At 51.4% G+C, this 26953-nt stretch overlaps 1 protein-coding gene across 1 annotated transcript in view; it reads right to left on the bottom strand.

Moving 5' to 3' along the window:
- The window catches only part of LOC135513383 (dedicator of cytokinesis protein 1-like), a 1066221-nt gene that overhangs the window by 113135 nt on the left and 926133 nt on the right, over window positions 1–26953 (bottom strand). Inside the window, 2 exon segments of the mRNA XM_064936309.1 lie at window positions 18278–18378; window positions 22034–22112. Coding sequence (XP_064792381.1) covers window positions 18278–18378; window positions 22034–22112 — 180 coding nt within the window.

The raw sequence follows: 26953 nt of genomic DNA, 5'->3' as shown, positions 1-26953 counted from the left end.
CCTCCTCAACACGGTAGATACTGGTACCCTGAACCCCTCCTCCCCTCCTCAACACGGTAGATACTGGTACCCTGAACCCCTCCTCAACATGGTAGATACTGGTACCCTGAACCCCTCCTCCCCTCATCAACATGGTAGATACTGGTACACTGAACCCCTCCTCAACATGGTAGATACTGGTACCCTGAACCCCTCCTCAACATGGTAGATACTGGTACCCTGAACCCCTCCTCCCCTCCTCAACATGGTAGATACTGGTACCCTGAACCTCTCCTCCCCTCCTCAACATGGTAGATACTGGTACCCTGAACCCCTCCTCAACACAGTAGATACTGGTACCCTGAACCCCTCCTCAACATGGTAGATACTGGTACCCTGAACCCCTCCTCACCATGGTAGATACTGGTACCCTGAACCCCTCCTCACCACAGTAGATACTGGTACCCTGAACCCCTCCTCCCCTCCTCAACACGGTAGATACTGGTACCCTGAACCCCTCGTCACCACGGTAGATACTGGTACCCTGAACCCCTCCTCCCCTCCTCAACATGGTAGATACTGGTACCCTGAACCCCTCCTCACCACGGTAGATACTGGTACCCTGAACCCCTCCTCCCCTCCTCAACACGGTAGATACTGGTACCCTGAACCCCTCCTCAACACGGTAGATACTGGTACCCTGAACCCCTCCTCAACACGGTAGATACTGGTACCCTGAACCCCTCCTCAACACGGTAGATACTGGTACCCTGAACCCCTCCTCACCACGGTAGATACTGGTACCCTGAACCCCTCCTCACCACGGTAGATACTGGTACCCTGAACCCCTCCTCACCACGGTAGATACTGGTACCCTGAACCCCTCCTCACCACGGTAGATACTGGTACCCTGAACCCCTCCTCCCCTCCTCAACATGGTAGATACTGGTACCCTGAACCCCTCCTCAACATGGTAGATACTGGTACCCTGAACCCCTCCTCAACACGGTAGATACTGGTACCCTGAACCCCTCCTCAACATGGTAGATACTGGTACCCTGAACCCCTCCTCAACATGGTAGATACTGGTACCCTGAACCCCTCCTCAACATGGTAGATACTGGTACCCTGAACCCCTCCTCACCACGGTAGATACTGGTACCCTGAACCCCTCCTCAACATGGTAGATACTGGTACCCTGAACCCCTCCTCACCACAGTAGATACTGGTACCCTGAACCCCTCCTCACCACGGTAGATACTGGTACCCTGAACCCCTCCTCAACATGGTAGATACTGGTACCCTGAACCCCTCCTCAACACGGTAGATACTGGTACCCTGAACCCCTCCTCAACACGGTAGATACTGGTACCCTGAACCCCTCCTCACCACAGTAGATACTGGTACCCTGAACCCCTCCTCACCACGGTAGATACTGGTACCCTGAACCCCTCCTCAACACGGTAGATACTGGTACCCTGAACCCCTCCTCAACACGGTAGATACTGGTACCCTAAACCCCTCCTCACCACGGTAGATACTGGTACCCTGAACCCCTCCTCACCATGGTAGATACTGGTACCCTGAACCCCTCCTCCCCTCCTCAACATGGTAGATACTGGTACCCTGAACCCCTCCTCAACACAGTAGATACTGGTACCCTGAACCCCTCCTCCCCTCCTCACCACGGTAGATACTGGTACCCTGAACCCCTCGTCACCAGGGTAGATACTGGTACCCTGAACCCCTACATCCCCTCCTCACCACGGTAGATACTGGTACCCTGAACCCCTCCTCAACACGGTAGATACTGGTACCCTGAACCCCTCCTCAACATGGTAGATACTGGTACCCTGAACCCCTCCTCCCCACGGTAGATACTGGTACCCTGAACCCCTCCTCACCACGGTAGATACTGGTACCCTGAACCCCTCCTCCCCTCCTCAACACGGTAGATACTGGTACCCTGAACCCCTCGTCACCATGGTAGATACTGGTACCCTGAACCCCTACATCCCCTCCTCACCATGGTAGATACTGGTACCCTGAACCCCTCCTCAACACAGTAGATACTGGTACCCTGAACCCCTCCTCACCACGGTAGATACTGGTACCCTGAACCCCTCCTCACCACGGTAGATACTGGTACCCTGAACCCCTCCTCAACATGGTAGATACTGGTACCCTGAACCCCTCCTCCCCTCCTCACCATGGTAGATACTGGTACCCTGAACCCCTCCTCACCATGGTAGATACTGGTACCCTGAACCCCTCCTCACCACGGTAGATACTGGTACCCTGAACCCCTCCTCAACATGGTAGATACTGGTACCCTGAACCCCTCCTCACCACGGTAGATACTGGTACCCTGAACCCCTCCTCAACATGGTAGATACTGGTACCCTGAACCCCTCCTCCCCTCCTCACCATGGTAGATACTGGTACCCTGAACCCCTCCTCACCACGGTAGATACTGGTACCCTGAACCCCTCCTCAACATGGTAGATACTGGTACCCTGAACCCCTCCTCAACATGGTAGATACTGGTACCCTGAACCTCACCTCACCACAGTAGATACTGGTACCCTGAACCCCTCCACACCACGGTAGATACTGGTACCCTGAACCCCTCCTCCCCTCCTCAACATGGTAGATACTGGTACCCTGAACCCCTCCTCACCACGGTAGATACTGGTACCCTGAACCCCTCCTCACCACGGTAGATACTGGTACCCTGAACCCCTCCTCACCACGGTAGATACTGGTACCCTGAACCCCTCCACACCACGGTAGATACTGGTACCCTGAACCCCTCCTCCCCTCCTCAACATGGTAGATACTGGTACCCTGAACCCCTCCACACCACGGTAGATACTGGTACCCTGAACCTCTCCTCAACATGGTAGATACTGGTACCCTGAACCCCTCCTCAACACGGTAGATACTGGTACCCTGAACCCCTCCTGAACACGGTAGATACTGGTACCCTGAACCCCTCCTCACCACGGTAGATACTGGTACCCTGAACCCCTCCTCAACATGGTAGATACTGGTACCCTGAACCCCTCCTCAACATGGTAGATACTGGTACCCTGAACCCCTCCTCAACATGGTAGATACTGGTACCCTGAACCCCTCCTCACCACGGTAGATACTGGTACCCTGAACCCCACCTCAACATGGTAGATACTGGTACCCTGAACCCCTCCTCACCATGGTAGATACTGGTACCCTGAACCCCTCCTCAACATGGTAGATACTGGTACCCTGAACCCCTCCTCAACACGGTAGATACTGGTACCCTGAACCCCTCCTCAACACAGTAGATACTGGTACCCTGAACCCCTCCTCCCCTCCTCAACATGGTAGATACTGGTACCCTGAACCCCTCCTCACCACGGTAGATACTGGTACCCTGAACCCCTCCTCAACACAGTAGATACTGGTACCCTGTTTATGGTTCATGTGAAACTGTCATCTGCTACGTGAATTCATCTGACTGCTACAGTGTCAGACAGACAGCTAGACAGACAGTTAGCCAGACAGTCAGTCAGCTAGATAGCAAGTCAGTCAGCCAGGCAGCTAGACAGACAGACAGCTCGTCAGTCAGCCAGACAGCTCGTCAGTCAGCCAGACAGACAGAAATACAGACAGCTAGACAGATAGTCAGTTAAACAGAGTTTGTGTGTCTGTGTCTCTGTGTGTGTGTGTGTGTGTGTGTGTGTGTGTGTGTGTGTGTGTGTGTGTGTGTGTGTGTGTGTGTGTATCACCACGAGATGATGCAACAGTCTGTAGGAGTTGTTCTAGGATCAGACACATCACTGATCAAACACACTTCACCATTACCCTTCCCTGCCTCTCTGCTTTGACACTCTGTGTGTCTGTGTGTGTGTGTGTGTCTCCCTTTGTGTGCGTCTCTGTGTGTGTGTGTGTGTCTCTGTGTGTGTGTCTGGGTGTGTGTGTGTCTCTCTCTCTCTGTGTGTGTGTGTGTGTGTGTGTGTGTGTGTGTGTGTGTGTGTGTGTGTGTGTGTGTGTGTGTGTGTGTGTGTGTGTGTGTGTGTGTGTGTGTGTGTGTGTGTGTGTGTGTGTGTCTGTGTGTGTGTGTCTGTATGTGTGTCTGTATGTGTGTCTGTATGTGTGTCTGTATGTGTGTGTGTGTACGTACGTGTGTGTGTGTGTGTGTGTCTGTGTTGCCAGCCCAGAAGATAATAATTGGTGTGACGAAGGCGAATGGCAGATCACAGAGAGACAGACAGACAGACAGGGGAACTGTGTGTGTGTGTGGGGGGGGGGACTGTGTGTGAGCATGATAGAGTGAAAGGGGAGCAACTACTGAGAGAATCCCCCATTTCTCCTTTCTTTAAAGTCCACCAAAGAAACTGTCCACATCTTTCTTTTAATGCAGGTTTAGATGTCAGTGGGAAGAACATCAAATGAAGACAGACAGAGAGAGAGAGAGAGAGAGAGAGAGAGAGAGAGAGAGAGAGAGAGAATGAGAGAGAGAGAGAGAGAAAGAGGGAGAGAGAGAGATAATGAGAGAGAGAGTTGAGTGTTGAGAGGAGTCCACTCATTACCTGTATTAACTGCACCTGTTTGAACTCGCTACCTGTATAAAATACACCTGTCCACACACTCAATCAAACGTCTCCAACCTCTCCACAATGGCCAAGACCAGAGAGCTGTGTAAGGACATCAGGGATAAAATTGTAGACCTGCACAAGGCTGGGATGGGCAACAGGACAATAGGCAAGCAGCTTGGTGAGAAGGCAACAACTGTTGGCGCAATTATTAGAAAATGGAAGAAGTTCAAGATGACGGTCTGGGGCTCAATGCAAGATCTCACCTCGTGGGGCATCAATGATCATGAGGAAGGTGAGGGATCAGCCCAGAACTACACGGCAAGACCTGGTCAATGACCTGAAGAGAGCTGGGACCACAGTTTCAAAGAAAACCATTAGTAAAACTCCATTTGCCTTGTTTGGAGTAAGAAGAAGGATGAGTACAACCCCAAGAACACCATCCCAACCGTGAAGCATGGAGGTGGAAACATCATTCTTTGGGGATGCTTTTCTGCAAAGGGGACAGGACGACTGCACCGTATTGAGGGGAGGATGGATGGGGCCATGTATCACGAGATCTTGGCCAACAACCTCCTTCCCTCAGTAATAGCATTGAAGATGGGTCGTGGCTGGGTCTTCCAGCATGACAACGACCCAAAACACACAGCCAGGGCAACTAAGGAGTGGCTCCGTAAGAAGCATCTCAAGGTCCTGGAGTGGCCTAGCCAGTCTCCAGACCTGAACCCAATAGAACATCTTTGGAGGGAGCTGAAAGTCCATATTGCCCAGCGACAGCCCCGAAACCTGAAGGATTTGGAGAAGGTCTGTATGGAGGAGTGGGCCAAAATCCCTACTGCAGTGTGTGCAAACCTGGTCAAGAACTACAGGAAACGTATGATCTCTGTAATTGCAAACAAAGGTTTCCGTACCAAATATTAAGTTCTGCTTTTCTGATGTATCAAATACTTATGTCATGCAATAAAATGCAAATTCATTACTTAAAAATCATACAATGTGATTTTCTGGATTTTTGTTTTAGATTCCGTCTCCCACAGTTGAACTGTACCTATGATAAAAATTACAGACCTCTACATGCTTTGTAAGTTGGAAAACCTGAAAAATCATAGGTGTCTCAAATACTTGTTCTCCCCACTGTACCATCACATTGTCCTCTGTGTAGCTACTATCACATTGTCCTCTATGTAGCTACTATCACATTGTCCTCTGTGTAGCTACTATCACATTGTCCTCTATGTAGCTACTATCACATTGTCCTCTATGTAGCAACTATCATATTGTCCTCTGTGTAGCTACTATCACATTGTCCTCTGTGTAGCTACTATCACATTGTCCTCTATGTAGCTACTAGAGAGAGAGGGAGAGACAGAGAGAGAGACAGAGAGAGAGAGAGAGAGAGAGAGAGAGAGAGAGAGAGAGAAAGAGACTCGTTCTGCTGATGAAATACTTTTTGTGGATATAGTGTAGAATAGATAACGTATAGAAATGAAACTATTCCCACTTGCAGTTTGGAGAAATGTCATTATGAGTGAGTTGTGGAAGATTTTTCACACGGCCTCAATGAGTTCCCTGCTGGAGGAACACTGACTGAAGTATTTGAGTCATCAGTCACCCACAGTGTGTCGTACACAGTCACTAAATGAGACAAGAAACTGTAATCTCAGCACAACGCAACGTCAGGCGTGGGACAAAATACATATTGGCTCTGAAACAGTAGTGAGGACATAAAGATTGAATAGATTAGAGACAAACATTAAATATTGATATCCAAGGAGTTGGATTTACATTTGAGTCATTTAACAGACACTGCATATGGCAGAGTGATTTACATAGTTAATTCCTCTTAATGTAGAGAGGAAGTACAATCACATACGAGTTACAGAGACAGTGAAACTATAGGACAAGATTACAGAGAGACAGTGAAACTATAGGATGAGATTACAGAGAGACAGTGAAACTATAGGATGAGATTACAGAGAGACAGTGAAACTATAGGATGAGATTACAGAGAGACAGTGAAACTATAGGATGAGATTACAGAGAGACAGTGAAACTATAGTATTAGATTACAGAGAGACAGTGAAACTATAGGATGAGATTACAGAGAGACAGTGAAACTATAGGATGAGATTACAGAGAGACAGTGAAACTATAGTATTAGATTACAGAGAGACAGTGAAACTATAGGATGAGATTACAGAGAGACAGTGAAACTATAGGATGAGATTACAGAGAGACAGTGAAACTATAGGATGAGATTACAGAGAGACAGTGAAACTATAGGATGAGATTACAGAGAGACAGTGAAACTATAGGATTAGATTACAGGGAGACAGTGAAACTATAGGATTAGATTACAGAGAGACAGTGAACCTATAGGATTAGATTACAGAGAGACAGTGAAACTATAGGACATAGATTACAGAGAGACAGTGAAACTATAGGATGAGATTACAGAGAGACAGTGAACCTATAGGATTAGATTACAGAGAGACAGTGAAACTATAGGACATAGATTACAGAGAGACAGTGAAACTATAGGATGAGATTACAGAGAGACAGTGAAACTATAGGATGAGATTACAGGGAGACAGTGAAACTATAGGATGAGATTACAGAGAAAACAGTGAAACTATAGGATTAGATTACAGAGAGACATTGCAACTATAGGATGAGATTACAGAGAAACAGGGGGTAATGTCCTGTCCTCTGGGGAGTGTGTGACGGGGGTAATGTCCTCTGGGGAGTGTGTGACGGGGGTAATGTCCTGTCCTCTGGGGAGTGTGTGACAGGGGTAATGTCCTCTGGGGAGTGTGTGACGGGGGTAATGTCCTGTCCTCTGGGGAGTGTGTGACAGGGGTAATGTTCTCTGGGGAGTGTGTGACAGGGGTAATGTCCTGTCCTCTGGGGAGTGTGTGACGGGGGTAATGTCCTGTCCTCTGGGGAGTGTGTGACAGGGGTAATGTCCTGTCCTCTGGGGAGTGTGTGACGGGGGTAATGTCCTGTCCTCTGGGGAGTGTGTGACAGGGGTAATGTACTGTCCTCTGGGGAGTGTGTGACAGAGGTAATGTCCTGTCCTCTGGGGAGTGTGTGACAGATCTAATGTCCTGTCCTCTGGGGAGTGTGTGGCGGGGGTAATGTCCTCTGGGGAGTGTGTGACAGGGGTAATGTCCTGTCCTCTGGGGAGTGTGTGACAGAGGTAATGTCCTGTCCTCTGTGGAGTGTGTGACGGGGGTAATGTCCTCTGGGGAGTGTGTGACAGGGGTAATGTCCTGTCCTCTGGGGAGTGTGTGACAGGGGTAATGTCCTGTCCTCTGGGGAGTGTGTGACAGAGGTAATGTCCTGTCCTCTGGGGAGTGTGTGACAGAGGTAATGTCCTGTCCTCTGGGGAGTGTGTGACGGGGGTAATGTCCTGTCCTCTGGGGAGTGTGTGACAGGGGTAATGTCCTCTAGGGAGTGTGTGACAGGGGTAATGTCCTGTCCTCTGGGGAGTGTGTGACAGAGGTAATGTCCTGTCCTCTGGGGATTGTGTGACATGGGTAATGTCCTCTGGGGAGTGTGTGACAGGGGTAATGTCCTGTTCACTGGGGAGTGTGTGACAGGGGTAATGTCCTCTGGGGAGTGTGTGACGGGGGTAATGTCCTCTGGGGAGTGTGTGACGGGGGTAATGTCCTCTGGGGAGTGTGTGACGGGGGTAATGTCCTCTGGGGAGTGTGTGACGGGGGTAATGTCCTCTGGGGAGTGTGTGACGGGGGTAATGTCCTCTGGGGAGTGTGTGACAGGGGTAATGTCCTCTGGGGAGTGTGTGACGGGGGTAATGTCCTCTGGGGAGTGTGTGACGGGGGTAATGTCCTCTGGGGAGTGTGTGACGGGGGTAATGTCCTGTCCTCTGAGGAGTGTGTGACAGGGGTAATGTCCTCTAGGGAGTGTGTGACAGGGGTAATGTCCTGTCCTCTGGGGAGTGTGTGACAGGGGTAATGTCCTGTCCTCTGGGGAGTGTGTGACGGGGGTAATGTCCTGTCCTCTGGGGAGTGTGTGACGGGGGTAATGTCCTGTCCTCTGGGGAGTTTGTGACAGGGGTAATGTCCTCTGGGGAGTGTGTGACAGGGGTAATGTCCTGTCCTCTGGGGAGTGTGTGACAGAGGTAATGTCCTGTTCTCTGGGGAGTGTGTGACGGGGTAATGTCCTGTCCTCTGGGGAGTGTGTGACAGGGGTAATGTCCTGTCCTCTGGGGAGTGTGTGACGGGGGTAATGTCCTGTCCTCTGGGGAGTGTGTGACAGGGGTAATGTCCTCTGGGGAGTGTGTGACGGGGGTAATGTCCTGTCCTCTGGGGAGTGTGTGACAGGGGTAATGTCCTGTCCTCTGGGGAGTGTGTGACAGAGGTAATGTCCTGTCCTCTGGGGAGTGTGTGACGGGGGTAATGTCCTGTCCTCTGGGGAGTGTGTGACGGGGGTAATGTCCTGTCCTCTGGGGAGTGTGTGGCGGGGGTACTGTCCTCTGGGGAGTGTGTGACAGGGGTAATGTCCTGTCCTCTGGGGAGTGTGTGACAGGGGTAATGTCCTGTCCTCTGGGGAGTGTGTGACGGGGGTAATGTCCTCTGGGGAGTGTGTGACAGATGTAATGTCCTGTCCTCTGGGGAGTGTGTGACGGGGGTAATGTCCTGTCCTCTGGGGAGTGTGTGACGGGGGTAATGTCCTCTGGGGAGTGTGTGACAGATGTAATGTCCTGTCCTCTGGGGAGTGTGTGACAGGGGTAATGTCCTGTCCTCTGGGGAGTGTGTGACGGGGGTAATGTCCTCTGGGGAGTGTGTGACGGGGGTAATGTCCTCTGGGGAGTGTGTGACGGGGGTAATGTCCTCTGGGGAGTGTGTGACAGGGGTAATGTCCTGTCCTCTGGGGAGTGTGTGACAGGGGTAATGTCCTCTGGGGAGTGTGTGACAGGGGTAATGTCCTCTGGGGAGTGTGTGCCAGGGGTAATGTCCTCTGGGGAGTGTGTGACAGGGGTAATGTCCTCTGGGGAGTGTGTGACAGGGGTAATGTCCTCTGGGGAGTGTGTGACAGGGGTAATGTCCTCTGGGGAGTGTGTGACAGGGGTAATGTCCTCTGGGGAGTGTGTGACAGGGGTAATGTCCTCTGGGGAGTGTGTGACGGGGGTAATGTCCTCTGGGGAGTGTGTGACAGGGGTAATGTCCTCTGGGGAGTGTGTGATGGGGGTAATGTCCTCTGGGGAGTGTGTGACAGGGGTAATGTCCTGTCCTCTGGGGAGTGTGTGACAGGGGTAATGTCCTCTGGGGAGTGTGTGACAGGGGTAATGTCCTCTGGGGAGTGTGTGACAGGGGTAATGTCCTCTGGGGAGTGTGTGACAGGGGTAATGTCCTCTGGGGAGTGTGTGACATGGGTAATGTCCTGTCCTCTGGGGAGTGTGTGACAGGGGTAATGTCCTCTGGGGAGTGTGTGACAGGGGTAATGTCCTCTGGGGAGTGTGTGACATGGGTAATGTCCTCTGGGGAGTGTGTGACAGGGGTAATGTCCTGTCCTCTGGGGAGTGTGTGACAGGGGTAATGTCCTGTCCTCTGGGGAGTGTGTGACAGGGGTAATGTCCTGTCCTCTGGGGAGTGTGTGACAGGGGTAATGTCCTGTCCTCTGGGGAGTGTGTGACAGAGGTAATGTCCTGTCCTCTGGGGAGTGTGTGACAGAGGTCATGCCCTGTCCTCTGGGGAGTGTGTGACAGGGGTCATGTCCTGTCCTCTGGGGAGTGTGTGACAGGGGTAATGTCCTGTCCTCTGGGGAGTGTGTGACAGAGGTAATGTCCTGTCCTCTGGGGAGTGTGTGACAGGGGTAATGTCCTCTGGGGAGTGTGTGGCAGGGGTAATGTCATGTCCTCTGGGGAGTGTGTGACAGGGGTAATGTCCTCTGGGGAGTGTGTGGCGGGGGTCATGTCCTGTCCTCTGGGGAGTGTGTGACAGGGGTCATGTCCTGTCCTCTGGGGAGTGTGTGACAGAGGTCATGTCCTGTCCTCTGGGGAGTGTGTGACAGGGGTAATGTCCTCTGGGGAGTGTGTGGCAGGGGTAATGTCATGTCCTCTGGGGAGTGTGTGACAGGGGTAATGTCCTCTGGGGAGTGTGTGGCGGGGGTCATGTCCTGTCCTCTGGGGAGTGTGTGACAGGGGTCATGTCCTGTCCTCTGGGGAGTGTGTGACAGAGGTCATGTCCTGTCCTCTGGGGAGTGTGTGACAGGGGTCATGTCCTGTTCTCTGGGGAGTGTGTGACAGGGTTCATGTCCTGTCCTCTGGGGAGTGTGTGACAGAGGTAATGTCCTGTCCTCTGGGGAGTGTGTGACAGGGGTAATGTCCTCTGGGGAGTGTGTGACAGGGGTAATGTCCTGTCCTCTGGGGAGTGTGTGACAGGGGTAATGTCCTGTCCTCTGGGGAGTGTGTGACAGAGGTAATGTCCTGTCATCTGGGGAGTGTGTGACAGGGGTAATGTCCTCTGGGGAGTGTGTGACAGAGGTAATGTCCTGTCCTCTGGGGAGTGTGTGACAGGGGTAATGTCCTCTGGGGAGTGTGTGACAGAGGTAATGTCCTGTCCTCTGGGGGGTAATGTCCTCTGGGGAGTGTGTGACAGGGGTAATGTCCTGTCCTCTGGGGAGTGTGTGACAGGGGGTAATGTCCTGTCCTCTGGGGAGTGTGTGACAGGGGTAATGTCCTGTCCTCTGGGGAGTGTGTGACGGGGGTAATGTCCTGTCCTCTGGGGAGTGTGTGACAGAGGTAATGCCCTGTCCTCTGGGGAGTGTGTGACAGGGGTAATGTCCTGTCCTCTGGGGAGTGTGTGACAGGGGTAATGTCCTGTCCTCTGGGGAGTGTGTGACAGGGGTAATGTCCTGTCCTCTGGGGAGTGTGTGACAGGGGTAATGTCCTGTCCTCTGGGGAGTGTGTGACGGGGGTAATGTCCTGTCCTCTGGGGAGTGTGTGACAGGGGTAATGTCCTGTCCTCTGGGGAGTGTGTGACAGGGGTAATGCCCTGTCCTCTGGGGAGTGTGTGACAGGGGTAATGTCCTGTCCTCTGGGGAGTGTGTGACAGAGGTAATGTCCTGTCCTTTGGGGAGTGTGTGACAGGGGTAATGTCCTGTCCTCTGGGGAGTGTGTGACAGGGGTAATGTCCTCTGGGGAGTGTGTGACAGGGGTAATGTCCTGTCCTCTGGGGAGTGTGTGACAGGGGTAATGTCCTGTCCTCTGGGGAGTGTGTGACAGAGGTAATGTCCTGTCCTCTGGGGAGTGTGTGACGGGGGTAATGTCCTGTCCTCTGGGGATTGTGTGACAGGGGTAATGTCCTGTCCTCTGGGGAGTGTGTGACAGGGGTAATGTCCTGTCCTCTGGGGAGTGTGTGACAGGGGTAATGTCCTGTCCTCTGGGGAGTGTGTGACAGAGGTAATGTCCTGTCCTCTGGGGAGTGTGTGACAGGGGTAATGTCCTGTCCTCTGGGGAGTGTGTGACAGGGGTAATGTCCTGTCCTCTGGGGAGTGTGTGACGGGGGTAATGTCCTGTCCTCTGGGGAGTGTGTGACGGGGGTAATGTCCTCTGGGGAGTGTGTGACAGGGGTAATGTCCTGTCCTCTGGGGAGTGTGTGACAGGGGTAATGTCCTCTGGGGAGTGTGTGACAGGGGTAATGTCCTCTGGGGAGTGTGTGCCAGGGGTAATGTCCTCTGGGGAGTGTGTGACAGGGGTAATGTCCTCTGGGGAGTGTGTGACAGGGGTAATGTCCTCTGGGGAGTGTGTGACAGGGGTAATGTCCTCTGGGGAGTGTGTGACAGGGGTAATGTCCTCTGGGGAGTGTGTGACAGGGGTAATGTCCTCTGGGGAGTGTGTGACGGGGGTAATGTCCTCTGGGGAGTGTGTGACAGGGGTAATGTCCTCTGGGGAGTGTGTGATGGGGGTAATGTCCTCTGGGGAGTGTGTGACAGGGGTAATGTCCTGTCCTCTGGGGAGTGTGTGACAGGGGTAATGTCCTCTGGGGAGTGTGTGACAGGGGTAATGTCCTCTGGGGAGTGTGTGACAGGGGTAATGTCCTCTGGGGAGTGTGTGACAGGGGTAATGTCCTCTGGGGAGTGTGTGACATGGGTAATGTCCTGTCCTCTGGGGAGTGTGTGATGTCCTGTCCTCAGGGGTAATGTCCTCTGGGGAGTGTGTGACAGGGGTAATGTCCTCTGGGGAGTGTGTGACATGGGTAATGTCCTCTGGGGAGTGTGTGACAGGGGTAATGTCCTGTCCTCTGGGGAGTGTGTGACAGGGGTAATGTCCTGTCCTCTGGGGAGTGTGTGACAGGGGTAATGTCCTGTCCTCTGGGGAGTGTGTGACAGGGGTAATGTCCTGTCCTCTGGGGAGTGTGTGACAGAGGTAATGTCCTGTCCTCTGGGGAGTGTGTGACAGAGGTCATGCCCTGTCCTCTGGGGAGTGTGTGACAGGGGGGTCATGTCCTGTCCTCTGGGGAGTGTGTGACAGGGGTAATGTCCTGTCCTCCTCTGGGGAGTGTGTGACAGAGGTAATGTCCTGTCCTCTGGGGAGTGTGTGACAGGGGTAATGTCCTCTGGGGAGTGTGTGGCAGGGGTAATGTCATGTCCTCTGGGGAGTGTGTGACAGGGGTAATGTCCTCTGGGGAGTGTGTGGCGGGGGTCATGTCCTGTCCTCTGGGGAGTGTGTGACAGGGGTCATGTCCTGTCCTCTGGGGAGTGTGTGACAGAGGTCATGTCCTGTCCTCTGGGGAGTGTGTGACAGGGGTAATGTCCTCTGGGGAGTGTGTGGCAGGGGTAATGTCATGTCCTCTGGGGAGTGTGTGACAGGGGGTAATGTCCTCTGGGGAGTGTGTGACAGGGGTCATGTCCTGTCCTCTGGGGGAGTGTGTGACAGGGGTCATGTCCTGTCCTCTGGGGAGTGTGTGACAGAGGTCATGTCCTGTCCTCTGGGGAGTGTGTGACAGGGGTAATGTCCTGTTCTGGGGAGTGTGTGACAGGGTTCATGTCCTGTCCTCTGGGGAGTGTGTGACAGAGGTAATGTCCTGTCCTCTGGGAGTGTGTGACAGGGGTAATGTCCTCTGGGGAGTGTGTGACAGGGGTAATGTCCTGTCCTCTGGGGAGTGTGTGACAGGGGTAATGTCCTGTCCTCTGGGGAGTGTGTGACAGAGGTAATGTCCTGTCATCTGGGGAGTGTGTGACAGGGGTAATGTCCTCTGGGGAGTGTGTGACAGAGGTAATGTCCTGTCCTCTGGGGAGTGTGTGACAGGGGTAATGTCCTCTGGGGAGTGTGTGACAGAGGTAATGGGTAATGTCCTCTGGGGAGTGTGTGACAGGGGTAATGTCCTGTCCTCTGGGGAGTGTGTGACAGGGGTAATGTCCTGTCCTCTGGGGAGTGTGTGACAGGGGTAATGTCCTGTCCTCTGGGGAGTGTGTGACAGGGGTAATGTCCTGTCCTCTGGGGAGTGTGTGACAGGGGTAATGTCCTGTCCTCTGGGGAGTGTGTGACGGGGGTAATGTCCTGTCCTCTGGGGAGTGTGTGACAGGGGTAATGTCCTGTCCTCTGGGGGAGTGTGTGACAGGGGTAATGTCCTGTCCTCTGGGGAGTGTGTGACAGGGGTAATGTCCTGTCCTCTGGGGAGTGTGTGACAGGGGTAATGTCCTGTCCTCTGGGGAGTGTGTGACAGGGGTAATGTCCTGTCCTCTGGGGAGTGTGTGACAGGGGTAATGTCCTGTCCTCTGGGGAGTGTGTGACAGGGGTAATGTCCTGTCCTCTGGGGAGTGTGTGACAGGGGTAATGTCCTGTCCTCTGGGGAGTGTGTGACAGGGGTAATGTCCTGTCCTCTGGGGAGTGTGTGACAGGGGTAATGTCCTGTCCTCTGGGGAGTCCTCTGTGTGATGTCCTGTCCTCTGGGGAGTGTGTGGGGTAATGTCCTGTCCTCTGGGGAGTGTGTGACAGGGGTAATGTCCTGTCCTCTGGGGAGTGTGTGACAGGGGTAATGTCCTGTCCTCTGGGGAGTGTGTGAGTGTGGGGGTAATGTCCTGTCCTCTGGGGAGTGTGTGACGGGGGTAATGTCCTGTCCTCTGGGGAGGGGTAATGTCCTGTCCTCTGGGGAGTGTGTGACAGGGGTAATGTCCTGTCCTCTGGGGAGTGTGTGACAGGGGTAATGTCCTGTCCTCTGGGGAGTGTGTGACAGGGGTAATGTCCTGTCCTCTGGGGAGTGTGTGACAGGGGTAATGTCCTGTCCTGGGGAGTGTGTGACAGGGGTAATGTCCTGTCCTCTGGGGAGTGTGTGACAGGGGTAACTGGGGAGTGTGTGACAGGGGTAATGTCCTGTCCTCTGGGGAGTGTGTGACAGAGGTAATGTCCTGTCCTCTGGGGAGTGTGTGACAGGGGTAATGTCCTGTCCTCTGGGGAGTGTGTGACAGGGGTAATGTCCTGTCCTCTGGGGAGTGTGTGACAGGGGTAATGTCCTGTCCTCTGGGGAGTGTGTGACAGGGGTAATGTCCTGTCCTGGGGAGTGTGTGACAGGGGTAATGTCCTGTCCTCTGACAGGGGGAGTGTGTCCTCTGGGGGAGTGTGTGACAGGGGTAATGTCCTGTCCTCCGAGGGTAATGTCCTCTGGGGAGTGTGTGACAGGGGTAATGTAATGTCCTCTGGGAGTGTGTGACAGGGGTAATGTCCTCTGGGGAGTGTGTGACAGGGGTAATGTCCTCTGGGGAGTGTGTGACAGGGGTAATGTCCTCTGGGGAGTGTGTGACAGGGGTAATGTCCTGGGGAGTCCTCTGGGGAGTGTGTGACAGAGGTAATGTCCTGTCCTCTGGGGAGGGGAGTGTGTGATGGGGGTAATGTCCTGTCCTCTGGGGAGTGTGTGACAGGGGTAATGTCCTGTCCTCTGGGGAGTGTGTGACTGACAGGGGGGGTAATGTCCTGTCCTCTGGGGAGTGTGTGACAGGGGTAATGTCCTGTCCTCTGGGGAGTGTGTGACAGGGGTAATGTCCTGTCCTCTGGGGAGTGTGTGACAGGGGTAATGTCCTGTCCTCTGGGGAGTGTGTGACAGGGGTAATGTCCTGTCCTCTGGGGAGTGTGTGACGGGGGTAATGTCCTGTCCTCTGGGGAGTGTGTGACAGAGGTAATGTCCTGTCCTCTGGGGAGTGTGTGACGGGGGTAATGTCCTGTCCCCTCTGGGGAGTGTGTGACGGGGGTAATGTCCTGTCCTCTGGGGGGGTAATGTCCTGTCCTCTGGGGAGTGTGTGACAGGGGTAATGTCCTGTCCTCTGGGGAGTGTGTGACTGGGGTAATGTCCTGTCCTCTGGTGAGTGTGTGAGAGGGGTAATGTCCTGTCCTCTGGGGAGTATGTGACGGGGGTAATGTCCTGTCCTCTGGGGAGTGTGTGACGGGGTAATGTCCTGTCCTCTGGGGAGTGTGTGACGGGGGTAATGTCCTGTCCTCTGGGGAGTGTGTGACAGGGGTAATGTCCTGTCGTCTGGGGAGTGTGTGACAGGGGTAATGTCCTGTCCTCTGGGGAGTGTGTGACAGGGGTAATGTCCTGTCCTCTGGGGAGTGTGTGACAGGGGTAATGTCCTGTCCTCTGGGGAGTGTGTGACAGGGGTAATGTCCTGTCCTCTGGGGAGTGTGTGACAGGGGTAATGTCCTGTCCTCTGGGGAGTGTGTGACAGGGGTAATGTCCTGTCCTCTGGGGAGTGTGTGACAGGGGTAATGTCCTGTCCTCTGGGGAGTGTGTGACAGGGGTAATGTCCTCTGGGGAGTGTGTGACAGGGGTAATGTCCTGTCCTCTGGGGAGTGTGTGACAGGGGTAATGTCCTCTGGGGAGTGTGTGACAGGGGTAATGTCCTGTCCTCTGGGGAGTGTGTGACAGGGGTAATGTCCTGTCCTCTGGGGAGTGTGTGACAGGGGTAATGTCCTGTCCTCTGGGGAGTGTGTGACGGGGGTAATGTCCTGTCCTCTGGGGAGTGTGTGACGGGGGTAATGTCCTGTCCTCTGGGGAGTGTGTGACGGGGGTAATGTCCTGTCCTCTGGGGAGTGTGTGACAGGGGTAATGTCCTGTCGTCTGGGGAGTGTGTGACAGGGGTAATGTCCTGTCCTCTGGGGAGTGTGTGACAGGGGTAATGTCCTGTCCTCTGGGGAGTGTGTGACAGGGGTAATGTCCTGTCCTCTGGGGAGTGTGTGACAGGGGTAATGTCCTGTCGTCTGGGGAGTGTGTGACAGGGGTAATGTCCTGTCCTCTGGGGAGTGTGTGACAGGGGTAATGTCCTGTCCTCTGGGGAGTGTGTGACAGGGGTAATGTCCTGTCCTCTGGGGAGTGTGTGACGGGGGTAATGTCCTGTCCTCTGGGGAGTGTGTGACAGAGGTAATGTCCTGTCCTCTGGGGAGTGTGTGATGGGGGTAATGTCCTGTCCTCTGGGGAGTGTGTGACAGGGGTAATGTCCTGTCCTCTGGGGAGTGTGTGACAGGGGTAATGTCCTCTGGGGAGTGTGTGACAGGGGTAATGTCCTGTCCTCTGGGGAGTGTGTGACGGGGGTAATGTCCTGTCCTCTAGGGAGTGTGTGACAGGGGTAATGTCCTGTCCTCTGGGGAGTGTGTGACAGGGGTAATGTCCTGTCCTCTGGGGAGTGTGTGACAGGGGTAATGTCCTGTCCTCTGGGGAGTGTGTGACGGGGGTAATGTCCTGTCCTCTGGGGAGTGTGTGACGGGGGTAATGTCCTGTCCTCTGGGGAGTGTGTGACGGGGGTAATGTCCTGTCCTCTGGGGAGTGTGTGACGGGGGTAATGTCCTGTCCTCTGGGGAGTGTGTGACAGGGGTAATGTCCTGTCCTCTGGGGAGTGTGTGATGGGGGTAATGTCCTCTGGGGAGTGTGTGACAGGGGTAATGTCCTGTCCTCTGGGGAGTGTGTGACAGGGGTAATGTCCTGTCCTCTGGGGAGTGTGTGACAGGGGTAATGTCCTGTCCTCTGGGGAGTGTGTGACAGGGGTAATGTCCTCTGGGGAGTGTGTGACAGGGGTAATGTCCTCTGGGGAGTGTGTGACGGGGGTAATGTCCTGTCCTCTGGGGAGTGTGTGACGGGGGTAATGTCCTGTCCTCTGGGGAGTGTGTGACAGGGGTAATGTCCTGTCCCCTGGGGAGTGTGTGACAGGGGTAATGTCCTCTGGGGAGTGTGTGACAGAGGTAATGTCCTGTCCTCTGGGGAGTGTGTGACAGGGGTCATGTCCTGTCCTCTGGGGAGTGTGTGACGGGGGTAATGTCCTGTCCTCTGGGGAGTGTGTGACGGGGGTAATGTCCTGTCCTCTGGGGAGTGTGTGACGGGGGTAATGTCCTGTCCTCTGGGGAGTGTGTGACAGGGGTAATGTCCTCTGGGGAGTGTGTGACAGAGGTAATGTCCTGTCCTCTGGGGAGTGTGTGACAGGGGTAATGTCCTGTCCTCTGGGGAGTGTGTGACAGGGGTAATGTCCTGTCCTCTGGGGAGTGTGTGACAGGGGTAATGTCCTGTCCTCTGGGGAGTGTGTGACAGGGGTAATGTCCTGTCCTCTGGGGAGTGTGTGATGGGGGTAATGTCCTGTCCTCTGGGGAGTGTGTGACAGGGGTAATGTCCTGTCCTCTGGGGAGTGTGTGACAGGGGTCATGTCCTGTCCTCTGGGGAGTGTGTGACGGGGGTAATGTCCTCTGGGGAGTGTGTGACGGGGGTAATGTAACTCACTTCTGGAAGATCTTGGATCGTTTGTCGCTGGAGAAGTTCTCAAGCTGCAAGGACTCCTGGGTAAGATATGCCACGGCGAGGTGGAAGTAGTTGTTCCACAGCTGAGAGGAGAGAAGATAGAAGGGAGGAGAGGGGGAAGAGAGAGGGAAGAGAGAAGGGAGGAGAGGGGGAAGATAGAGGGAAGGGAGGAGAGAGGGAAGAGAGAAGGGAGGAGAGGGGGAAGAGAAGGGATTAGAGAGGAGAGAAGGAAGGAGAGGGGGAAGATAGAGGGAAGGGAGGAGAGAGGGAAGAGAGAGGGAAGAGAGAAGGGAGGAGAGGGGGAAGATAGAGTGAAGAGAGAAGGGAGGAGAGGGGGAAGAGAGAGGGAGGAGAGATGGAGGAGAGGGGGAGGAGAGATGGAGGAGAGGGGGAAGAGAGAGGGAAGAGAGAAGGGAGAAGAGAGGGGAAAACGAAGGAGAGGGGGAAGATAGAGTGAAGGGAGGAGAGAGGGAAGAGAGAAGGGAGGAGAGAGGAGAAAACAAAGGAGAGGGGGAAGATAGAGTGAAGGGAGGAGAGAGGGAAGAGAGAAGGGAGGAGAGAGGAGAAAACGAAGGAGAGGGGGAAGATAGAGTGAAGGGAGGAGAGAGGGAAGAGAGAAGGGAGGAGAGAGGAGAAAACGAAGGAGAGGGGGAAGATAGAGTGAAGGGAGGAGAGAGGCAAGGGAGGAGAGAGGCAAGAGGAGAAAACAGAGGGAAGATAAGGGAGAGAGAGAGAGGGGTGCATATTGCTAGGTTGTCATATAAATAACAATCTCATCCTGGAGATATCTATAAACATTCAGACCATTCTATATTATACATTCTATATTATACATTCTATATTATACATTCTATATTATACATTCTATATTATACATTCTATATTAGACTCCGCCCTTCACACACTCTTTCTGAAGCAGAGGCACCGACACGCAGACGACAACACGGCTTAGATTCAGAGACACATATTCATTCTATTAAGAGGTGTGGCAGCCAGACAAATGATCCATGTGCCCTTTAGTTGTTGATGAAGATATATTCAAAATAGCAGAATTCAGCAGGACGTTTCAGTGTTATTGGGAGACACATGAACTTTATCACAATGGAGACATGACCTGAAGGCTTTTAAAAAGCTGCCGAGACCCTCGTCTGCAGTTCAAACAGTTAACAAACATTAACAATTCTTCCACATGTGACAGATTTGAAAACCCTATTCTCTATTCAGTGCACTACTTCGTACCAGAGCCTCGTCAAAAGTAGTGCACTACCTAGGGGATAAGGTGTCATTTGGGACATACTCCCTACTATTACAGAGCCCTTAATTGCCTACCGTCTGTAAGCTGTTAGTGTCTTAACGACCGTTCCACAGGTGCGTGTTCATTAATTGTTTATGGTTCATTGAACAAGCATGTAAAACAGTGTTTAAACCCTTTACAGTGAAGATCTGTGAAGTTATTTGGATTTTTGCGTATTATCTTTGAAAAGAAAAAAGTAGCATGAATGCCTCGAAGAGACGAGATAAAATATTCCCCAAATGGCTTTTTTAAAATCACTGCTCATTATACAGTAATTTAAGCGTACCACTGTCAACCGTGTTTATGCTAATCTCATTTTAGTGCTGTAGAGTTCAACCCCTTTCGTTAAGAGCGTTCAAATGACCGAGTGAGTCCCAAATGGCACCCTATTCTCTATTCAGTGCACTACTTCGTACCAGAGCCTCATCTAAAGTAGTGCACTACCGAGGGGATAAGGCGTCATTTGGGACGTACTCCCTACTATTACAGAGCCTTCAGAAAGTAGTTTTACCCCTGGACTTAATCCCAATGTTGTGACAGACTGAATTCAACATGGATTAAATGGATTTCTTTTCTCACCCATCTACACACAATACCCCAACAATACCCCACAATACCCAAACAATACCCCAACATACCCCACAACACCCCACAATGCCCCAACAATACCCCACAACACCCCAACAATACCCCAACGATACCCCAACAATACCCCACAATACCCCAACAATACCCCAACAATACCCCAACAATACCCAACAATACCACACAATAACCCACAATAGCCCAACAATACCCAGCAATACCCCAACAATACCCCAAACAATACCCCACCAATACCCAACAATACCCCACAATACCCCACAACGCCCCAACAATACCCCGAAAATACCCCACAACACCCCACAATACCCCAACAATACGCCAACAATACCCCAACAATACCCCAACAATACCCCACAATACCCCAACAATACCCCACAATAACCCACAATGACAAGTGAAAACACGTTTTTAAATTCAGCAACAAAATAAATAAAGAAACGTCCCATTTTCAGGACCCTGTCTTTCAAAGATAATACGCAAAAATACAAATAACTTCACAGATCTTCATTGTAAATGGTTTAAACACTGTTTCCCATGCTTGTTCAATGAACCATAAACAATTAATGAACATGCACCTGTGGAATGGTCGTTAAGACACTAACAGCTTACAGACGGAAGGCAATTAAGGTCACAGTTATGAAAACTTAGGACACTAAAGAGGCCTTTCTATTGACTCCGAAAAACACAAAAAGAAAGATGCCCAGGGTTGCTGCCCATCTGTGTGAACGTGCCTTAGGCTGCAAGGAGGCATGAGGACTGCAGATGAGGCCAGGGCAATACATTGCAATGTCCGTACTGTGAGACATCTAAGACAGCACTACAGGGAGACAGGATGGACAGCTGATCGTCCTCGCAGTGGCAGAACACGTGTAACAACACCTGCACAGGATCGGTACATCCGAACATCACACCTGCGGGACAGGTACAGGATGGCAACAACAACTGCCCGAGTTACACCAGGAAAGCACAATCCCTCCATCAGTGCTCAGACTGTCCACAATAGGCTGAGAGGGGATGGACTGAGGGCTTGTAGGCCTGTTGTATTGCAGGTCCTCACCAGACATCACCGGCAACAACGTTGCCTATGGGCACAAACCCACCGTTGCTGGACCAGACAGGACTGGCAAAAAGTGCTCTTCACTGACGAGTCACGGTTTTGTCTTACCAGGGGTGATGGTCGGATTCGCATTTATCGTTGAAGGAATGAGCGTTACACCGAGGCCTATACTCTGGAGCGAGATCGATTTGGAGGTGGAGGATCCGTCATAGTCTGGGGCGGTGTGTCACAGCATCATCAGACTGAGCTTGTTGTCATTGCAGGCAATCTCAACGCTGTGCATTACAGGGAAGACATCCTCCTCCCTCATGTGGTACCCTTCCTGCAGGCTCATCCTGACATGACCCTCCAGCATGACAATGCCACCAGCCATACTGCTCGTTCTGTGTGTGATTTCCTGCAAGACAGGAATGTCAGTGTTCTGCCATGGCCAGCGAAGAGCCCGGATCTCAATCCCATTGAGCACATCTGGGACCTGTTGGATTGGAGGTGAGGACTAGGGCCATTCCCCCCAGAAATGTCCGGCAAAGTGTCAGCAATAACTACTTTTGAAGTCAATCAAGTCACCGTTCTGAACCGTCTTTAATGACTTCACTAATTCAAGCAGTCTCGCTAAGCTCTCCTAATGCAGTGCAAGACTAGCGAAACAAAACTCTACATGAACAGAGATTTGACATTAGATTGACATAATTAAACCAGTCTTCAGGTCTGGCAGATTGACGAATGGAGTAACAGTATTTGTTTTTTAACAAACTGAGGCTTTATAGAGTGGTGAGCTTACCTGAAGCTCAAAGTTGGTCTGATCCAGGAACTTCTTGTTTAACACGGCTGCATACTGATTAATGGCCCTCAGGAACACTCTGAAAGAAATCAGAGAGACATCTGGTTTAGATCCAAACTGATTAATGGCCCTCAGGAACACTCTGAAAGAAATCAGAGAGACATCTGGTTTAGATCCAAACTGATTAATGTACCCTCAGGAACACCCAGACAACAGGAGAACATGACCAGGAACACTCAGACAGCAGGAGAACATGACCAGGAACACTCAGACAGCAGGAGAACATTACCAGGAACACTCAGACAGCAGGAGAGCATGACCAGGAACAGACAGCAGGATAACATTACCAGGAACACTCAGACAGCAGGAGAACATTACCAGGAACACTCAGACAGCAGGAGAACATGACCAGGAACACTCAGACAGCAGGAGAACATTACCAGGAACACTCAGACAGCAGGAGAACATTACCAGGAACACTCAGACAGCAGGAGAACATTACCAGGAACACTCAGACAGCAGGAGAACATTACCAGGAACACTCAGACAGCAGGATAACATTACCAGGAACACACAGCAGAAGAACATTACCAGGAACACTCAGACAGCAGGAGAACATTACCAGGAACACTCAGACAGCAGGAGAACATTACCAGGAACACTCAGACAGCAGGAGAACATTACCAGGAACACTCAGACAGCAGGAGAACATTACCAGGAACACTCAGACAGCAGGAGAACATGACCAGGAACACTCAGACAGCAGGAGAACATTACCAGGAACACACAGCAGAAGAACATTACCAGGAACACTCAGACAGCAGGAGAGCATTACCAGGAACACTCAGACAGCAGGAGAACATTGCCAGGAACACTCAGACAGCAGGAGAACATGACCAGGGACACTCAGACAGCAGGAGAACATTGCCAGGAACACTCAGACAGCAGGAGAACATGACCAGGGACACTCAGACAGCAGGAGAACATTACCAGGAACACTCAGACAGCAGGAGAACATGACCAGGAACACTCAGACAGCAGGAGAACATTACCAGGAACACTCAGACAGCAGGAGAACATTACCAGGAACACTCAGACAGCAGGAGAACATTACCAGGAACACTCAGACAGCAGGAGAGCATTACTAGGAACACTCAGACAGCAGGAGAACATGACCAGGAACACTCAGACAGCAGGAGAACATTGCCAGGAACAGACAGCAGGAGAACATTACCAGGAACACTCAGACAGCAGGAGAACATTACCAGGAACACTCAGACAGCAGGAGAACATGACCAGGAACAGACAGCAGGAGAACATGACCAGGAACACTCAGACAGCAGGAGAACATTACCAGGAACACTCAGACAGCAGGAGAACATTACCAGGAACACTCAGACAGCAGGAGAACATTACCAGTAACACTCAGACAGCAGGAGAGCATTACTAGGAACACTCAGACAGCAGGAGAACATTACCAGGAACACTCAGACAGCAGGAGAGCATTACTAGGAACACTCAGACAGCAGGAGAACATGACCAGGAACACTCAGACAGCAGGAGAACATTACCAGGAACACTCAGACAGCAGGAGAACATGACCAGGAACACTCAGACAGCAGGAGAACATGACCAGGAACACTCAGACAGCAGGAGAACATTACCAGGAACACTCAGACAGCAGGAGAACATTACCAGGAACACTCAGACAGCAGGAGAACATTACCAGGAACACTCAGACAGCAGGAGAACATTACCAGGAACACTCAGACAGCAGGAGAGCATTACTAGGAACACTCAGACAGCAGGAGAACATGACCAGGAACACTCAGACAGCAGGAGAACATGACCAGGAACACTCAGACAGCAGGAGAACATTGCCAGGAACAGACAGCAGGAGAACATTACCAGGAACACTCAGACAGCAGGAGAACATTACCAGGAACACTCAGACAGCAGGAGAACATGACCAGGAACAGACAGCAGGAGAACATGACCAGGAACACTCAGACAGCAGGAGAACATTACCAGGAACACTCAGACAACAGGAGAACATTACCAGGAACAGACAGCAGGAGAACATGACCAGGAACACTCAGACAGCAGGAAAACATTACCAGGAACACTCAGACAGCAGGAGAACATTACCAGGAACACTCAGACAGCAGGAGAACATGACCAGGAACAGACAGCAGGAGAACATTACCAGGAACACTCAGACAGCAGGAGAGCATTACCAGGAACACTCAGACAGCAGGAGAACATGACCAGGAACACTCAGACAGCAGGAGAACATTACCAGGAACAGACAGACAGCAGGAGAACATTACCAGGAACAGACAGACAGCAGGAGAACATTGCCAGGAACAGACAGCAGGAGAACATTGCCAGGAACAGACAGCAGGAGAACATTGCCAGGAACACTCAGACAACAGGAGCACATTGCCAGGAACACACATGCGGGCAGTGGTCCTCTAAGGACTGGGAGAAATGGGAGAGCGTCTCAACAACCAATAATAAATCAAATAAATTCAATAATAGTCTACTGGTCTTCCAGCAATGCACTTGAAAGAGAAGAGAAAAAGTAGATTATTTACCAGGAAAGGAAGACGGGGAGTTAACACCTAATTACTATGTTCCACCCTACATATCACCACCTCATTACTATGTTCCACCCTACATATCACCACCTCATTACTATGTTCCACCCCCACCCTACATATCACCACCTCATTACTATGTTCCACCCTACATATCACCACCTCATTACTATGTTCCACCCTACATATCACCACCTCATTACTATGTTCCACCCCACCCTACATATCACCATATCATTACTATGTTCCACCCCCACCCTACATATCACCACCTCATTACTATGTTCCACCCTACATATCACCACCTCATTACTATGTTCCACCCTAAATATCACCTCCTCTTTACTATGTTCCACCCTACATATCACCACCTCATTACTATGTTCCACCCTACATATCACCACCTCATTACTATGTTCCACCCTACATATCACCACCTCATTACTATGTTCCACCCACACCCTACATATCACCACCTCATTACTATGTTCCACCCTACATATCACCTCCTCTTTACTATGTTCCACCCTACATATCACCACCTCATTACTATGTTCCACCCTACATATCACCACCTCATTACTATGTTCCACCCTACATATCACCACCTCATTACTGTGTTCCACCCTACATATCACCACCTCATTACTATGTTCCACCCCACCCTACATATCACCACCTCATTACTGTGTTCCACCCTAAATATCACCTCCTCTTTACTATGTTCCACCCTACATATCACCACCTCATTACTATGTTCCACCCTAAATATCACCTCCTCTTTACTATGTTCCACCCCACCCTACATATCACCACCTCATTACTATGTTCCACCCTACATATCACCACCTCTTTACTATGTTCCACCCTACATATCACCACCTCATTACTATGTTCCACCCTACATATCACCACCTCATTACTATGTTTCACCCTACATATCACCACCTCATTACTATGCTCCACCCCCACCCTACATATCACCACCTCATTACCATGTTCCAACCTACATATCACCACCTCATTACTGTGTTCCACCCTACATATCACCATATCATTACTATGTTCCACCCACACCCTACATATCACCACATCATTACTATGTTCCACCCTACACATCACCACCTCATTACTATGTTCCACCCTACATATCACCACCTCATTACTATGTTCCACCCCACCCTACATATCACCACCTCATTACTATGTTCCACCCTACATATCACCACCTCATTACTATGTTCCACCCTACATATCACCACCTCATTACTATGTTCCACCCTACATATCACCACCTCATTACTATGTTCCACCCTACATATCACCTCCTCATTACTGTGTTCCACCCTACATATCACCTCCTCATTACTATGTTCCACCCTACATATCACCACCTCATTACCATGTTCCACCCTACATATCACCACCTCATTACTATGTTCCACCCTACATATCACCTCCTCATTACTATGTTCCACCCTACATATCACCTCCTCATTACCATGTTCCACCCTACATATCACCTCCTCATTACTATGTTCCACCCTACATATCACCACCTCATTACTATGTTCCACCCTACATATCACCACCTCATTACTATGTTCCACCCTACATATCACCACCTCATTACTATGCTCCACCCCCACCCTACATATCACCACCTCATTACCATGTTCCAACCTACATATCACCACCTCATTACTGTGTTCCACCCTACATATCACCATATCATTACTATGTTCCACCCACACCCTACATATCACCACATCATTACTATGTTCCACCCTACATATCACCACCTCATTACTATGTTCCACCCTACATATCACCACCTCATTACTATGTTCCACCCCACCCTACATATCACCACCTCATTACTATGTTCCACCCTACATATCACCACCTCATTACTATGTTCCACCCTACATATCACCACCTCATTACTATGTTCCACCCTACATATCACCACCTCATTACTATGTTCCACCCTACATATCACCTCCTCATTACTATGTTCCACCCTACATATCACCTCCTCATTACTATGTTCCACCCTACATATCACCACCTCATTACTATGTTCCACCCTACATATCACCTCCTCATTACTATGTTCCACCCTACATATCACCACCTCATTACTATGTTCCACCCTACATATCACCACCTCATTACTATGTTCCACCCTACATATCACCACCTCATTACTATGTTCCACCCTACATATCACCTCCTCTTTTCTATGTTCCACCCTACATATCACCACCTCATTACTATGTTCCACCCTACATATCACCACCTCATTACTATGTTCCAC

The sequence above is a fragment of the Oncorhynchus masou genome, chromosome 24 (assembly GCF_036934945.1).
Source record: "Oncorhynchus masou masou isolate Uvic2021 chromosome 24, UVic_Omas_1.1, whole genome shotgun sequence".
In the NCBI taxonomy this organism is placed as follows: Eukaryota; Metazoa; Chordata; class Actinopteri; order Salmoniformes; family Salmonidae; genus Oncorhynchus; species Oncorhynchus masou.
The sequence above is the reverse complement of the archived record's forward strand: the minus strand, read 5'-3'. Positions and strand labels throughout refer to the sequence as shown.